Genomic DNA, 17,865 nt, shown 5'->3' with positions numbered 1-17,865 from the left:
TATAGTATGTCAAAAATAAATAATGAATGGTATAGTAGACAATTCAATTCAATTCAGTCCACGAGGCAGACACCCTCTCCACATTTAAGAGTAGGCTTAAGACTTTCCTCTTTGATAAAGCTTATAGTTAGGGCTGGCCCAAGTCTGGCTCAGGCTGCCTTGGACCAGCCCCTAGTTCTGCTGCTATAGGCCTAGACTGCTGGGGGACTTCCTATGACACACTGAGCTCCTTTCTCCTTTTGTATATATTCATGTCGCATTCATGCATGTTACTAACTCGATTTCTTCCCCGAAGTCTTTGTGCTTTGTCATCTCGCAGGTATCCATGGATTGGGGTTACACCTGGATCGGGGTTGCACCTGGATTGGGGTTACATCTGCTGCCTCGTCTGCTTCCTGCTTGACACCCACTGCTACCATCATTATTACCAGCCTTTTATTATTATTATTATTAGTTATATTTCTATTATTATTACAGCTATTAATTCCGATAGTTGTATTATCACTCTTTTACATCCACTGCTATTGATTTTTGTTATTAGTTCTTACAGCTGCTGTGCTATTATTGTAGTTGCTGCGCATCCCCCCCCCCCTCTCTCAACCCAACGGGTTGAGGCAGATGGCCGCCCACCCAGAGCCCGGTTCTTCCTGGCCACAGCGCATACCAATGCAATGCTCTTGGTGGGATCTCTTGTTGGGTCTCTAAACTATAGAGTAAGGTCTAAAGACTACTCTATATATAAAGTTTCGAGAAAAAGCTATATTATATTATCACAAAAAAATTAAAAAAGTAAAAATATAGCATATCGAAAAATAAAAAAAAGTCATAGTATAGCATTTCGAAAAAATGAAAAAAGTAATAATAATAATATTTTGAAAAAATAAAAAGTCCTAGTATAGCATGTCAAAAAATAACAAAATGTCAACAATGTCAAAGAAAAGTCATATTATAGTATGTCAAAAAAATAAAAAGAAGTCATAGTATAAGTCAAAGAAAATGTCATAAGATAAAATAAGATAAGATACTCCTTTATTAGTCCCACAGTGGGGAAATTTGCAGTGTACAGCAGCACAGGGAATAGTGAAAAAAAACAAGAAGCATCGGTAAAAAACAAAAAGCAAGATACAACACAGTAAAAAAATAAGCAAAACAAAAGTGAAACAAAATATAAACAATTTAAATAGAAGGAAATATAAAAATAGGAACAATATAAACAGTATTGACTATTACCAGACTATTAACACAATTATACAAGTGGAAAAATGATATTGCACAGTGATTGGAATGAAATTCCACCTGAAAGTATTGCACAGTATGAATTGAAGTTACACCGGAGTAGTACTGATAGACAGTCGGTGTACTATCCACAGTGGTGCAGTTATTCAGTTATATCAGTTTTTGGTGTGTAAGTGGGAGCAGTCCTCTCTCCCACCACCTCTACTGGGTCCAGGAGGCATCCCAGGACAGAGCTGGCCTTCCTGATCACTCTATCGAGTCTCTTCCTGTCTGCAGCCGAGATGCTGCTGCCCCAGCAGACCACTCCGTAAAAAATGTATGATGCCACCAGCGTGTCATAGAAGGTCTTCAGGAGAGCCCCCTGCACTCTAAAAGACCTCAGTCTCCTGAGGTCAACTCAACGGCACTTTACAGGAAAGGCCAGAGCAGTCTGGCCTTTCCTGTAAAGTGCCGTTGAGTTGACAGTCCAGTCCAGTTTAGTGTTCAGGTGAACACCCAGGTACTTGTTCACCGGTGTCGGGGGGGAGTGTGTGCGCCTGCAGAGATCCACCACCAGCTCTTTTGTTTTGTTGAGCTGGAGGCGGTTCTGCTGGCACCGGTCCACAAAGTCCTGATTCAGTTCTCTGTACTCCCTGTCGTCCCCCTCTGTGATGAGGCCGACTGTTGCAGAGTGGTCAGAGAACTTGTGCAGGTGACAGGTAGGTGAGTTGTGGGAGAAGTCTGCAGTGTAGAGGGTGAAGAGGAACGGAGCCAGGACCGTTCCCTATGGGGCCCCCGTACTGCAGACCACCATGTCCTCACACAGTCCCGTGTCCTCACATACTGTGGACGGTACGACATAGTAGGTCGTAAAAATAAAAAAGGCATAGTATAATATGTCATAAAAAAAAAGTCATGAAAATAGTCATAGTATAGTGTCATAAACAATTATTAAAAAGTCATAGAAGTCATAAGTCATAAAAAAAGTTATTAAAAAAGTAAGTAAATAAAGTCATAAAAAAGTTATAAATTAGTCATAGTATCTAGTATGTACGATTTGGGCCATTTTAGGAAAAATAAAATAAAAATTACGGTGCCGGGGAGGGGGATAATATTCCAAGAAATACCCTTTTGAGATTTAAATCGTAAATTTATGAGAAAAAAACTTCGATATTCTCTGAGATTAAAGATGCAGATTTACGAGAAAAAGCTCTGTGAGATTATAAAGCCGTAAATTTATGAGAATAAAACTGAAAACTGTGGTAAAGCCAGCCATTGTCTGAATTCCGTTGCTCCTAAAGTAGTGTTATTAGGGCGCGGTCTGGGTTGGCCTACAAAAATACGTCATCCATGCAGCAATCTATTGAGCCGTGGACCATCGTAGCTATTACACATATTGATGTGAGACTGGGTCGGACAGTTGGCTCACATATATTTGCATGTGAGGATTTATTCAGCGACTGCCAAACTAAACATGTCTCAGAGAAGCAATGTAACCCATTTAACTACTAAGACTACCCTACTTGGTCAGCTGAAGTAAATTAGACCTTTCAATTCTCTATGGAAGCAACAAGAAATGCATTTATGAAAATTTGCCAAAGCAACTGAGAAAAACTGTCAAATGATTTTGTTTTAAATGAATGTTGTATAAATGAGCCACACGGAGGGCTTCGGCAGGTGAATGGGACTCCAATGATGTCGTTTCCTTTATGAACACCAGAGGGAGCCATACCCAAAGAATTAAACCCCAAGCTCTACATTTCTATTCATGGCATGATCAACTTAAAGCATCACTTTCATGCACACGTATGTGCATAAACAGCCTCAATCATTCATATTTATTTGCTATTAAGATAAGGCAATTATTACTAAATCTCTGTATATTTGATGGATGCATGTTTTCAATCACAAAGAGGCAAAGAGGCGAAACACTCACGTAATACTTCCATCTACTATTAAAGGGACTATTTGTAACTTTTTAAGCGTATAAATGTAGCGGGTCGCCACACATGTGCGTTCGCATATGCGCGTTCACGTGTGGCCGCTGCCTCTCCTCCTCTGCCTGCTCTCCTTCACTCAGAATGCGCGCGCGTCCTCGCTGTCTCGCTCCACCTCTAGACGTGAACGCGCGCTCACTACACACTGCAGAAGAGTTAGTTTAGCTCTGAGAATATCTAGTGGACGTTTGTGCAGAAATAACTGCTGCAGCTCCTCCAGACCAACAGAGGTTTCCCGTGTCTTGTGAAGTGACGGAGCTCCTCAGCGAGTAACGTTACCATCTCGTTACCGACCGGGTGCCGGTGTCTTCCTGTTCTCTCCGGCTGCGGGCGGAGAGAGCAGGGAGACACGCTGCAGAGCTCCGCTGCATCAGCCTGCGCTGAGGCAGGAAAAGCCAACACTAGGATCAGCACTGATTCATGGAGAGACCTTCGTCTGGTCAGCTAACATTACTGCCAAGCAGCTGAAATATAGAGTGATATTGTGCTTTTAGCTGACTTGTGTCGCCTCACTGTTTTGAGCGATGCTCGTTCAGGTATATTTAGAGCGAGCAAGCGCGAGCTCGACGCTGACTTTCGTTGATTTCCCGGCTGTTAAGAAGCATTTCTGAAAGTTACAAATAGTCCCTTTAAACAACGACAGACAGTACATGCTACATTTAGTCAGACTTGCCTCGTGGTAACACCAGAAGTACCAAACCCTTGACAACCAATAATACGTCTGCAGGCCAGACAGATGTGATGACCTCACAGGAAATGAGATCAAAGATAAGAAAAAGCCTCAGACGCAGCACAGACAATCCTCTTTACCCAGATCCAGTGTGTTTGTGATGCATGCCCCGAACGGGGGTGCACATGGTGCTGTGAATAATACTGTGTTTGTGTCTGATATGTGCACACACATGCATTAGTGTGTGTTCACATTCCCAGATGGTTTTCTATGTCATTATTTTATCAACAAACGTGGCCTGAAAGGTTAGAGTACGCAACACACTAATGCTGGCTGCTGGGGATGAACACTTGCCATTAATGGAATACTCAACACTCACCAAAACACTTTTAATGCAAATAAATCCTTTAAAGAGTTTCAGTGACCACATTCTGGCCTGACAGATGACGGGGTCAGACACTGCAGGGTGTAATAGATGGATTTCTTTCTGCTTTATGATCAATCCAGCTGAGCTTTAGCATACAGAGACTTTCAGCTGCGTGGGGATTATGAAGATGAAACTGTATAACAATGCATACTGCAGTGTAACACTGCTGCTGAGTAAGAGCTTTATCTGTGCTTTAGCTTTAGTCTGTGCTTCTTCTTGGCTTGTAACCTGGACTCATTAGTTCTACTTTGTGTGGCACGTCATGAAAAAATACGATTAAATACGTCCACAGAACTGCAGCAACAAGAAATGTGCTCAATCCTGTGAAAATATGACTACTCAAACATAAATTTAGTTTAGAAATTCAAGGGGGAAATCACAAATATACTACGAGGAACCAGTTCAGCCCGTTCTCATTCCCAGGAAGTTAAATACAGAGGCTTTGTCATGTTTGGTACTGCCGCACAGGGTACCCTTTAGCGGCAGTAAAAAATGAACCAGGGCGTCCCGTTAGAATGTAAACTCATCCGCGGTAACAGTAAACGCTCCAAGAAAGTGCACCGGTGACGTAGTTTAAAGGTCACATATTATACTCCATTTAAACTAGTAATTATAGGTCTCAGACACCTCCAAACCATGTCTCTGAAGTTTTTTTTTCAAAAAAACAATCAGATCATGCATTCCAGCATGTCTCTATAACCTCTGTTTCAGCCCATTTCCAAAAGTGCTGATTTCTGTGTCTGTAGCCTCTGTCTCCTCCCACTCTGCTCTGATTGGTCAGCGTTTTCTGTCAATCAAATGTCCTCAACAACACAGCGTCACCCTCCCCGCCCCCCTCGCGGCCTGAGAGCAGGGAGAGAGAGGAGTGGAGAGAGAGGAGCTAGAATAGAGCTTATAAACCACTTTAAAGTTTATAAACCAGAAACTTCACCCAGCGCACGTTACCGGAGGAATCTGATCAGAAATCGGCGACACATGATGAACATCTGCGGTCCAGATTCCAGGTTTTCCTGACGGTTTCTCTCAGGTAAATAATACTATTTATATCTCTGTTAGTTAACTCAGTGTTTACCTTATGCATCAACTCTGTAAACCGTAAACATACACTCTGTTTTACGTCTGTCTTTACAGATCCATCTGTGAGAAATGACCGACAGAATCATCCCAGAGGAGAGCAGACAGCTGAGAGCAGACAGCTGTGGGCAGATGGGAGATACAGAGCTAACCCGTTAGCATGTAGCTACATGCTAACGGGTTAGCTCTGTTTACATGGAGATACAGAGCTAACCCGTTAGCATGTAGCTAACCCGTTAGCATGTAGCTACATGCTAACGGGTTAGCTACATGCTACCGCTATGACACGGTGTGTAAACACAGCGACCATCAGGGTGGAAAATAGAAGATGTGAAACAGTAGTCAGTTCATTATTTCTGCTAAAAGATAAATGTATGGAAGATCAGAGTAATGGTATATTATTTACAGTAGTAGCTGTCTCTGTGTTACCATGACTACAGACCACCGGAGCTTAGCTTACCATAGTTTACCAGAGCTGAAGACTTTCTCCTGTACCATGTTAACATAACTGCAGGTGGGATGATTACAAATGCTGTGAATAATTAATATTGTCATCTGTCTACTCAAATAAAGTTTGACTGTGAAACAGAAATGTGTTGTGTTGCTTACAAGTCACTATTTACTACCTGTACTCTGCTACATGCATGACATCAAATATATATAATATATAAATATCATCTGTTTAAACAGTGTAATTACATAAAGCCTTTGTGAATGAACATGTTATATTTAGATGATGGGAGTACATGAAGACGGTTCTGCTGGTTCTTGCAGAAGTAGGAGCTACTTTGCTCAAGTTCGGTTGAGGAGGAGAGACAGTGACGCGCTGTGGGGCGGGGTCAGCTACTGAAGGTTCTCTCTGGTTCGACCAGGAAACCCTTACATGGCTTGCATTTCTCAAATGACGTCAAGGAAAAAAGCGAATTTTTTTTCTGCACCCATTTCCGGACAAACGGAGGAGGAGAAAAAGAGAGAGGATGGTCTTTTATGGTGGCCTGTAGACACACTGGGGACAGATATTGATGTTTAAAAGACATGGAAAAGTGCATTTTGCATAATAGGTGACCTTTAAAGAGCGAAAGAGACACACTGGATGGGTCCAACAAACACAAGGCTTTCATCCAGGAGACCGCTGTTCGTGTCCCGTGTGTCACGTTGCAATCAGCTGTTTGTTCATGTCCCGTGTTCACAACGTCCAGCATCATTTTCACTGTTCAAACGTAGCAGTTTTAAACCCAACCATGTAGTTCTTTACTAAACTTCCATCGCACTTTAGAATTAGGCAACAAAACCACTATAGTTAATGGTTTTGTTGCCTAATTCTAAAGTTCCATATGGCGTTAAAAAAGTGGCGCCATAGTATACATAGTAAAGTATACTATACTATGACTTTTAGTTGGGATGATAATGTGTTGACCAGTTTTGACCAGAGTTTAACTCTTTCTATGGCGAGGCCATAACCCCCCTCCCAGAAAGAAAAAGGTACATCCTTTACCTGTTGCGCTAACTAAAGTATATTTATACCGAAAGGTTGAAAACTTACTGGAATCTTTCGGCCCTTAAACCTTTTTTTTCTAAATCAGCTTTTTACTATGAGCAATGGGGTCCTAAATGAACAATGGCAATGTTACAACAGTTTGGGTTATTTCACATGAGAGGTTTGTGTATTTCTGTTTTAGTCTGTGCTCTTCTCAACGGCTTTAGCAATGTACAGAATTTGAATCAGATGCAGGGTTTTTTCCCTGGGTACTAAATCTGATTAATAGTAATAGTAATAGTAATAGTTATAGTTATATAGCTTTAATAAGCAATGTAAAACAACTTGAACTAAAAGCATTACCATGAAAATGCACTTAAATATCATTATGCAGTTTATTATCACACATAGCATGTTGTGGTGCAGTTACAGTTGGGTACTTTATATCCCATAGCAGTCCATATACTGCACAAGGTTCAAGGTTAATTATTTATCATTTGTCAATTCCAGCAAAGCAGTCATTGATGAAAACCTTTGGTCTCTGGTTCCTTCAACATGCTCAATCACACAATCAAAGTAAAATGATAATTTAAGGCAGTGCAGTTAAAATATAGGGCTTAAATATGAACATAACTAAATATAAAATAGTAATGTCAGACAAAATATAGTGGAGTAAAAAGTAGGCCTACAATATGCCCATGAAATGTGGTGGAATAGAAGTATAAAGTAGAATCAAATGAAAATACTCAATTAAAGTACAAGTACCTCAAAATTGCGCTGAATTACAATATTACAATATTATAATAGAATAGGGTTAAGGATAGGGGTCAACCCCCTAGAACCCTAAACCACAACACACACCAGACATCACCATGGTTTCAAGACAAAACTTAAGATCTTTATTCTCATAAATAACTGTATTTATTATAATATAAATAAACAATAGGTCCCTGCTATTGTTGGCTTGAAGTGTTTAGTCAGTTTCACTACCATTTACACTTTTATTAACAAATAAGTGCAGCCAGGCAGATGAAGAAGTGTGAGAGAGAGAGTTACAGGGGTGAAAGGATGTGATGAGTGTGGAAATGGAAGAGATTAAAACACAAACTGTCAGATTAAAATGAACACTTGAATTTTGCAAATAAACAATGTGTCTCATTAATATATATAATATATATATATATATATATATATATTATATATTTAAGAGGAGTTTCCTTCATACTGACGTCAATCTCAACAAAGACTGTTTGTTTCACTATCTCAGTCCAGAGAGAGAGAGAGAGAGAGAGAGAGAGAGAGAGAGAGAGAGAGAGAGAGAGAGAGAGAGAGAGAGAGAGAGGCGTGTCCCCGGTCCCAGCCAGCCGTACAGCAGCCTCCTGTTTAGTCCCTCACTCCGCAGAGAGCCGCCTGTCCTGACGCAGAGGACAGAGGACGCTCCTCTTGTCTCTGGAGCAGTGCGCGGGGCTGAGAGAGATCAGTGTGCCGGGGACAGGGAGAGGATGTCCCGGCAGGCAGCCCGGGGACAGACTGGATGTCCTTTTTCTGAGGACAACTCAGCCCTTCAATGCGTTAGAAGGTTCTTCGGACTGAGCGCGATAACGTGGGAAGCGGAGGATCGGTTGCTTCACTCATGTCTAGCTTCAGTGTGTCTCTCAGTCTAAAGGACTCATCAGGTCTGCAGTGAACTTCAGATGAAGTGAGAAAGATTTATTTGGTCCTCTTTACTTTCTGAGTTGCCACTAAACTTGAGTTGTTTGTCTGAGAACCGGAGAGAACCGGAGATGGAGCTGGAGCTGGAGCTGGAGCTGGAGCTGGAGCTGGAGCCGGAGGAGGGGAAGATCTCCGTGTGGGTCTGCCGGGAGGAGAAGCTGGTCTCCGGGCTGACGAAGCGAACTACCTGCGCCGACGTGGTCAAAGTTCTGCTGGAAGACCAGAACCTGCAGCAGGGCGCCTCGGCGGCGATGCTGTCCGGCTCCCCGCAGTCCTACTGCGTGGTGGAGAAATGGAGAGGCTTCGAGAGGATTTTACCCAACAAGACCAAAGTCCTCCGGCTGTGGAGCGCCTGGGGGGACGAGCAGGACAATGTCCGCTTCGTCCTGGTGAAGAACGAAGCTTCGCTGCCCAACAACGGGCCCCGCAGCGCCGAGGCCCGGGTGGTCCAGAGCCGGGAGAGCGGCGGTCCGGGCGGGGGGCTGAAGGGCACCGCCAGGACCTGCTGGACCGCCGCGGCCGCTGCCGCTAATCTGTCCCAGGACAAACAGAGGCGCATCGTCAGGAAGGCTTTCAGGAAGCTGGATAAGATGAACAAAAAGAAAGAGCAGGCTGTTTGTAAAGATAAGGGCTCCGTGGAGAAGATGGAGACGCTGGTCCACCTGGTGATCTCCCAGGACCACACCATCCGCCAGCAGATCCACCGGATCAAGGAGCTGGACCGGGAGATCGAGCGCTACGAGGCCAAAGTGCACTTGGACCGCATCAAGAGACACGGGGTGAACTATGTGCAGGACACATACATGGTGGACTCGTCCTCGGAGGCTCCTTCAGACTGGAAGCGCAAAGCGGAGCGCCAGGACGCGCGCTGCACAGCAGAGGCGGTGGCGCAGTTCGAGGAGTACGCGCGCCGGTGCGAGGAGGTGGTACGGCTGCAGGAGGAGCTGACGGAGCGCGAGGCGCTCGTGGAGAGCATCACCGGGGAGATCCAGGAGGAGCTCAACCGGCGGTGGATGAAGCGGCGGCGGGACGAGAGAGGAGCGGAAGCGGAAGCGGCGACGGACACAGACAGCGTCGCGGAGGAGATGTGCCTGACAGCGTCTGGTGCTCCAGCTGTGGAAGCAGATGTGGAAAGTTTGTCTGAGAAGGAGTTCGCGCTGGAGGAGGAGAGGATCAAAACGCAGCTGGACACCAGTCTGTACATCGGCCTGCGGCTGAAGACGGACATGGACGCCCTCAGGGGGGACTTGGACCTGAGTTTGGCGCTCTGGGAGACCAGGGAGAGTGAACTTCTGGACCTACTGGCCAAAGTCGAGACCATGGAGATAGAGCAGGTGAACGCCACACTGACTGATGATGGTAAGGCAGAGCTAGGTGCAGGGAGCGCTGAGGCTGAGCCGGCCTCGGCAGAGAAGAGTAGTGTCTGGGTGGAGCAGGCCAGAGGTCTGTCCAAGGCCTGCAATACAAATGATGAGGACTCGGACACAGGCCTGAGCTCCATGCACAGCCAGGACTCTGACAACCCACCTGTGTGTGAGTCCCTGGTGTAGACTCACTTTGTTTAGAAGCATGTTGGACTTTTAATGCAGTTGCAAGCCACAAACTCAGGGGCAGAGAATCAGTGTTGGCAATACTGGGAGGTGTTCTTCCCTACCCAAAATGCACATCAGTACAGATACTGTCATTCTATAGCAATAACTCCTATATGTAGTTGCACAATAAGCTAGGAGGGATAGCATGCTTAGAGAGGTTTTATAGGCCATGTTGCTTCATAGCTGACCTTTGACCTCCAGAGTCATGGAGAGTCAACAAAGCACCACTTATTAAGAGAAATAGCCTAGCCACTTATAATCTGTAGTCTCCAACAAGAAACTAACTTTAAGGTAAACTTGATCACAGGTTTACAAAGAGTTAATCACAGCCAGCTTTTGTCAGGATGCAGTCTAACTTTTTGCCAAAGCCACAGAAAGGTAAGGCTGAGTGTTGTACTCTGTAAGTAGGCCTAATGGCCATAAACAGACAGGTCATCACAGTAACGTGCTGCTAGGTCAGCTACAAACATGCTAGGAAAGCTCTTTCAATCAAACAAATGCAAAGGTGGGATGAGTTCATCTCAGCCTCTTCAAAATAAGATTGGAATTTACAGAAATCCTAGCCAATCAAACACTGATCCCTATCCTGCTGGGCTGGCTAAGCAAAGAAGATCACTGCATATTGTTTTCAGTATAAATAGTGTCTGTCCTTAAAGCACAAAAAGTTCTATTTATTTAACATAAAGAGAGCTAGTACTCGGTCCTGTACTGGTCAACTTGCATAGGTTGGATTTAAACATGAAACATCCTCATTTCTTGTCATGGCAGCTCTTCTGTGGCTGTTTCATTGTTGTTTCTGGAAGTGGTTCCAAACCTTTTTGGCCTTTGACCCTTAAAAACAACACAAAGTCAACTCACAACCCCTCATCAACTGTTGCATATTTCTATGAGCTGTGAGTATTTCAAGTGATTTATTGACCAGATGGTTTAATTGGAATACTTGTGTCTACCATGAAGAGGACTAAAAATAACAAAATAATCTGGGTATAATTGCTATTATTATTATTTGTTTTGTTATTTTGCTCCCAACTTTTTAATCATCTCACGATTCAGCCGAACAGCAGTTTGTGAAATAGTCACAAAATGTAATGTATTGATTTGTGTACATAGACACAAATTAAAAAAATTTTTCATGATGGTCCGCATGAAGTCAATTCGGATGTAATCTACGTAATTGTGAACCGGAAAGTACAAAGAGCGGCAAACGCCGCGTAGGGAGAACGTTGGGGTGGATGGTGGGTAAAAAACACAGGACTTTGGCCCATCTCATGTCCCGTGTGAAACCACAAGACAAAGTTTATTTAAAATTACGGCACTTCTGGAGTTATTTTAACCCAAACCACAATCTTTTCCTAAACCTAACTAAGTAGTTTGCTGCCTAAACCTAACCAAGTCGGTCTATTCCTAAACCTAACTAAGTGGTTTTATTTTGAAAAGACTGAAGGGGAAATTGAAACGTGCGTCACGTGTTGCTGGACATTTGTAGGAAAACGTGCGAAAAATACGTTGTTGAAAGTTGTGCTGAGCGTCACGGAAAAAAAATTAAATTGGTGTCTATGTACATGAATCAAATAGAAAAAAAATGTTGTGACTATTTCACGAACTGCTGTGAGACTGTGTTGCACGATTCCTCAGATTATATTTTTTCCACCTTGGGGGGTCCTGAACTCCCGGTTGGGAACCACTGGTTTAAAGCAGGTAAAAAGAGGATTCAGTGCGGTATCTTCCTGGTGAAACAGCCATAAAGACATAAAAGCAAATGTGTTTTGGCACTTGTTTAAAGGGGCACAGCAACAATTTTGTGTTTTACTTACGTTAATGTGATGGACTCACAAAAGACAGATTAAATAAAGAATGGTTGAAATTCAAGCAGCACAGACTGAGATATCCTGATTTTTAGTTCCTCTTATGGGTCAAGCTCCAAAAACACCAGATGCTACATTTCCCATAATGCAACTGGATCTTTAATCAGACCCTTCCTGCCTCCCAGATGCCGACTTCTTTCAAACCCCAGACTTACAGTTGACAATGCAGGCTTTCTGTTAGAAAACTTTGGAGTATTGTCCTCACGACAAGTACATTTAACATTAGTTTGGTTGTTCTGATGGTCGCTTGTTTCCTTGAAAAGCATCTCACTCACCCATAATCAATAAGCAAACAAGAAAAGCTCAAGCGTTCATTTCCTCCATCAGCAGGACGCTTTATCAGATGGTACAAGTTATTGTGTAAGAAAAAACAAACTGCACATTAGATATCTACAGTTTGGTAGTCTATGGTTCAGATTATATGTTTCTGTTTCTTGTCTATTTAACAAAAGTATTTAACAAGCTACGGAAAGCCAGGAAGATCAAAAACTAGGGCTGTCAAAGTTAACGCGTTAATAACACAGATTTGTTTTACTGCCACTAATTGTTTTAACGCATTAACGCAATTTGCGATTTTTAGTTTGTAACAGGTTCAGTTTTAAAGCTAGAGTGAAAATACTGGTATCATATGAAACTAAAAAAACGTGATGAATCCATCGGTACCAACCATGTCATACCAGCTAATCGTGAAGGAGGATAAATAACGCTCCAAACTTTTTGGCGAGGAAAAACTCTCATGGCCATTTTCAAAGGGGTCCCTGGACCTCTGACGCTTTGTCACGGCCGTCTGCATTTGATATCGCCGCATAAGCTACCCTTCAGTGCTTTTATTTGACATACTGGTTCTATGGGTACCCACGAGTCTCCCCTTTACAGACATGCCCACTTTATGATAATCACATGCAATTTGGGGCAAGTCATAGTCAAGTCAGCACACTGACATGTGTTGTTAATGATTTCTAATACCAAATATATACATACATTTGCATAAAGCAAGCATTTTTTAGTATTAAATACTTGACAAATCTCCCTTTAAGGTACATTTTGAACAGATAAAAAATGTGCGATTAATTCACAATTAATTGCGATTAACTATGGACCATCACGCGATTAATCTCGATTCAATATTTGAATCGATTGACAGCCCTACCAAAAACACATCAAATTTACATCAGAAGCCTCGTGTTTTGGCCTCCTTGGCTTTTCATACATAACTCACTTGATGATGAAGTTATTCTCATGTCCAGTGTAACAAAAACACTTCTTTAGAAACACATCCGTTTATCTAAATCTTCACAATGTTGCCAGGCCTGTACATTTGAGTCCATCTGAGTACAAACACCTGTAAGATTGGATTTTAAGATGCTTTTGGGAGAAATGACCCATTCACTAATCCCACAGTCCCTGTATCTCTGAACGCTGAACGCTGTGACATTACGGGAAACTATTTTAAGCCTCAGTTCACTTTTTACATCCTGGAAAAAGTGGCTGCAAAGCAGCAGAAGCTGTGCTTCCTGGTACGCTCTTCCAGGGACTGCATAGACAATAAGCAACAGAAAATAAAACAGAAGCTACCAGAATACATTATTTTGTGATTGTCCTTCAACTAAATCTCTGTATTTTTGTCACGCTGTTTTGATGTCAAATTTGACATGGTTGACTTTGTCTAAGTGTAAAACGGTGAGAATGAATAACCTTGTAACACCTAGAAGAGACTGATGATGCTGTTTCTGTGGAGCTAGCTGTTAGCTGTATCCAAATACCCAAATGATCTGTGTGTAGCTAATTTATGTTGCTTGATCAGGGACAGTTTGGGACTCTCAGTCCACGACATTCAGCCTGCTAGATTCAGATTCAGATTCAGATTCAGACAACTTTATTGATCCCAAGAAGGTCAATTCAATTCAGATGGCTGTAGATCAGCAAGAGTACTCAGATGCACTGTGGCTGCATCGTAATGCCAGTTAGCACATTATTACACATGACTGTTAGTGTTGAAATAAAGAGAAAAAACGATTTACCTTGTAGTGTGGCTTTATTTGGCGTGACCGACATGTCAGAGCATTTTTACGTGTGAGCATCTCAGTGTTCTCACACCTCAGTTAAGAGACGATTTCCCCCTGCGGCTAAACATCTTTTCCACACATAGTTTTCATGTGTGGTTTCTGAATGTAAAGATAGTTTGCATACCTCTCAGCCTGACAGTGAAAAGTGTGTGTTTTTGTATAGTGTGTATAGTGTTATCCTGTCATACTCGCCATGCATAGTTGTGTTTAATTGCTGCTTCCTGATCGCTCTAGCATGTCTCTGTTTCATCCTGTCATAATTAATGCAGGAGCATTAATTATGACAGGATGAAACAGAGACCTGGATGTACAGTGCCAAAGCTATACAGCTCAAGTTACCATTTAGTAACACATACCTCCACATGTTCCTCAGGTGGCGTCTTAAAGGGTTAGTTCACCCAAATTACAAAAAAACATATTTTCACCAACTCGGTATGAGAAAATAAAAGCGTTTTTGAACTTTAAACCATGTAAACATGTTCTAGTAGAAACTTAAAATACAAGTATGAACCTGAGAATAAGCACAATAGGTCCTCTTTAATGAAAGTGAATGGAATCTAGTTTTTAGCAGTCGCAGCAATGATAAATGACAATTCAAATATTTAACATCCCTTTTCAGAACCACTGTCCAGGTGACTCTGGATAAATGTCATAACTCACTGTGGACAGTTTTCAGGGGTTTTACAGCGAAGTCTGTAATGGTCGTGCTCCATTCACCTCCATTGTATCGGGGTTAGGAAGAGTTTACAATATAAACTTTATATTCTACAACTCTAAATGTTCATGCCAATTGTTCTGCAGGCTATTCCAGTGTGTTTAGACTGGATATACTTAAAGGTGCTAAAGTTGAAATTCAGAGCATATTATATCTGTTGCCTCCACACAGCTCTCAACATGCAGCTGCTACACACGCAGCTAACGGTGCTAACAGCGTTAACAGAGCTGACTGTGTTTACCTGAGGGGGAACCGGAGGGTGGGTAGGTCCGGACCGCGTTATCAACTTCAACTGCCGCAGTGCAGAGCGGCAGCCGAGCCAGTCCCCATTCCCAGGTCAACAAATAGCATGGCTTTGTCATGGCCGTCTGCATTTGATATTGCCGCATAAGTCACTGCTTTCATGTGACGTACTGGGCATTCCATTAGCTACAATTTAAACCCATCCACGGCAACAGTAAACGCACAAGGAAAATGCGGCGGGAGTCATTGTGGTGATGTAGTTTAAAGAGCGAAAGCGACACAGCGGTAGGGTGGGAGGTGAGGTAGATGGGCCTAATAAACACAAGGCTTTCATCCAGTAGACCGCTGTTTGTGTCCTGTGCGTTACATTTCACTTTCACTTTGCAATCAGCTGTTCATTCATGTCTCGTGTTCACAGTGTCAAGTCACATTTTTGTACAAACGTAGTAGTTTTAAGCTCAACCATGTTGTTTTTCCCTAAACCTAACCAAGTGGTTTTGTTAATTCACATTAAGCATGTGTTTACTGCGACTGAAAAGTGATGCTGAGGGGTCTGACAAACCCTCAGTATGTGACAAGTTGGGATGAGAACGTGTTGGGCAGCCATGAGCTAGCCAGTGGGGCACGCTCACATGCACTAAAAGGCATGTTCAGCCGGCCCGGCTATGTCAACAAAGCACAGGAAACCTTGGATAACAACACACACAGAGGGAGAGAGACTTCATTCTCTGCTCAGGTAGACATTACTCCTCTAAATCTTTACATAGACAATAGTTGTTTGATGCTGTAATAATGCTCTGAATATTGTTTGGCCCTTTTTTAGGCTAACCCAGGTGACTAACTTATTTCTCTAATTATCTACATCACTGACAAGTCAAACCTACTAGACCATGAGAATACCAGACATGTCTCCTGACAAAAGCAATTTTGAGCCAGTTTTCCTTGTTCTGCGATGCATCTCTCTGATGATTATACCACACCCTGGTGGTCTCAGCTACGTTTGGCATTTATCTACAGAATAAGCCTTATATTTACATCCACTCTCATGAATACAGCGAAAGTGTCCCCCACTGAGCATTATGAGCCTCAGTGGGGGAATACCTACAAAGTGTGTGTGTGTGTGTGTGTGCGTGCGTGTGTGTGTAATGAGAAAGGAAACAGGTAGGTAAGTACTCTCCTGAAAGATGCAGTAAGAACAAGAAAAGTCTGAAGACTGATTTCAAGTTTTTCATTATCACATGTAGGTATGTGGGGCAGTGTGGCTCAGAGGGTAGAGCAGGTTGTCCACCATTCGGAAGGTTGGTGGTTCGATCCCCGGCTACTCCGGGTCACATGTCGATGTGTCCTTGAGCAAGACACTTAACCCCAAATTGCTCCCGAAGGCATAGCCATCGGTGTGTGAATGAGTCTTTAGATTAGATCCTGAATGTTGGCACCTTAGCAGCCTCTGCCATCAGTGTATGAATGAGTGAATGCTAAGGTCGGAAGACTAGAAAAGCAAGTCCATTTACCATGTTTTCCCTGAGGGATTGCCGACAGCTCAGTCAACTGCCAGCCAGCTGATCTCTGTCTCACGTAAATGTGTCACTCAATATACCTGCTGTCACCTGATACCATCCATTTCATTCCTTTTTAAATCAGTCCACGTTCTTGTTCACCGGTTGTTGAATTCATCAGTGTCTACATCAGCAGCTCTGGCTGGTGAGTTCATCCAGTTTGGATTGATGAATGTTTGAATGATTCAGGCTGGCAGTTGCCATCCACTTTCTCCTGTGTCTTCAGTGGCAGTTTGTGGTTCAGTTACACTGTCAGGTTCATCTGATAGGCTCCTCATTCTCATCTCGGCTTTCTTTCTGTCTGCTTTCCTCACCCCTCTTTTCCTCTTATGTGTATTACATGATCTACAAATGAAAAATAAGATTTATAAATGTGTACAACTATTTTTGCCTAATTTAAGGTACTAACATATGCGTGTTCCAATCTACACACAAATACCAATTAATTTGAACGCACGTAAAACAGTTTCACAAATGCACACGTCACAACCTGAATAAATATTAATATTCTACGTGCAGATTTTTAACTTCCACTTCACAGATTCAAATAGGCGTTATCAGTCGCTATAAGCCCCATATAGGGGCCTACTACACCCACTAATAGGTTTTATCATCTATTCACATGGTAGATCACCAAAAGAAGGTATAAAAGAACACGACAGCGACCTCTAGCAACCGTAGTAATTATAACAGGAGCAGAAGTGGAAGTCGGGCGCTGTAGTATAGACAGTGTGAAACTCCATAAGAGGAGGTCAAGGACAACGGATGTTTTATTGTCTGAACATAAAGAAGTTGTAGTTTCACTGTCTGAACCTAAGGTAGTTGTAGTTTTGTTGCCTAAACCTAAAGAAGGTGTAGTTTTGTTGCCTAAACCTAAAGAAGTTGTAGTTCTGTTGCCTAAATCTAAAGAAGTTGTAGTTTTATTGTCTGAACCTAAAGAAGTTGTAGTTTTGTTGATTAAACCTAAAGAAGTTGTAGTTTTGTTGACTAAACAAGAAGACTAAAAAAGAAGTTGTAGTTTTGTTGCATAAACCTAAATAACTTGTAGTTTTATTGTCTGATCCTAAAGAAGTTGTAGTTTTGTTGCCTAAACCTAAAGAAGTTGTAGTTTTGTTGACTAAACCTAAAGAAGTTGTAGTTTTATGCCTGAACCTAAAGAAGTTGTAGTTTCGTTGTCTAAACCTAAAGAAGTTGTAGTTTTGTTGTGTGAACCTAGAAGTTGTTGTTTTATTGACTAAACCTAAAGAAGTTGTAG

The 17,865-nt window shown here is 42.5% G+C and overlaps 1 protein-coding gene across 1 annotated transcript; it reads left to right on the top strand.

The window, feature by feature from the left end:
- The first annotated feature begins 8,239 nt into the window (after positions 1–8,239).
- On the top strand, positions 8,240–14,046 carry rassf10a (Ras association domain family member 10a). Its single transcript, XM_074631481.1, has one exon. It carries the CDS (start codon positions 8,645–8,647, stop codon positions 10,121–10,123), a length of 1,479 nt encoding a protein of 492 aa, XP_074487582.1. The 5' UTR covers positions 8,240–8,644; the 3' UTR covers positions 10,124–14,046.
- Positions 14,047–17,865: the final 3,819 nt, after the last annotated feature.

The sequence above is a fragment of the Sebastes fasciatus genome, chromosome 4 (assembly GCF_043250625.1).
Source record: "Sebastes fasciatus isolate fSebFas1 chromosome 4, fSebFas1.pri, whole genome shotgun sequence".
NCBI classification, from domain to species: domain Eukaryota; kingdom Metazoa; phylum Chordata; class Actinopteri; order Perciformes; family Sebastidae; genus Sebastes; species Sebastes fasciatus.
Note: the sequence above shows the minus strand (reverse complement) of the source record. Positions and strands in the feature narration are given on the sequence as shown.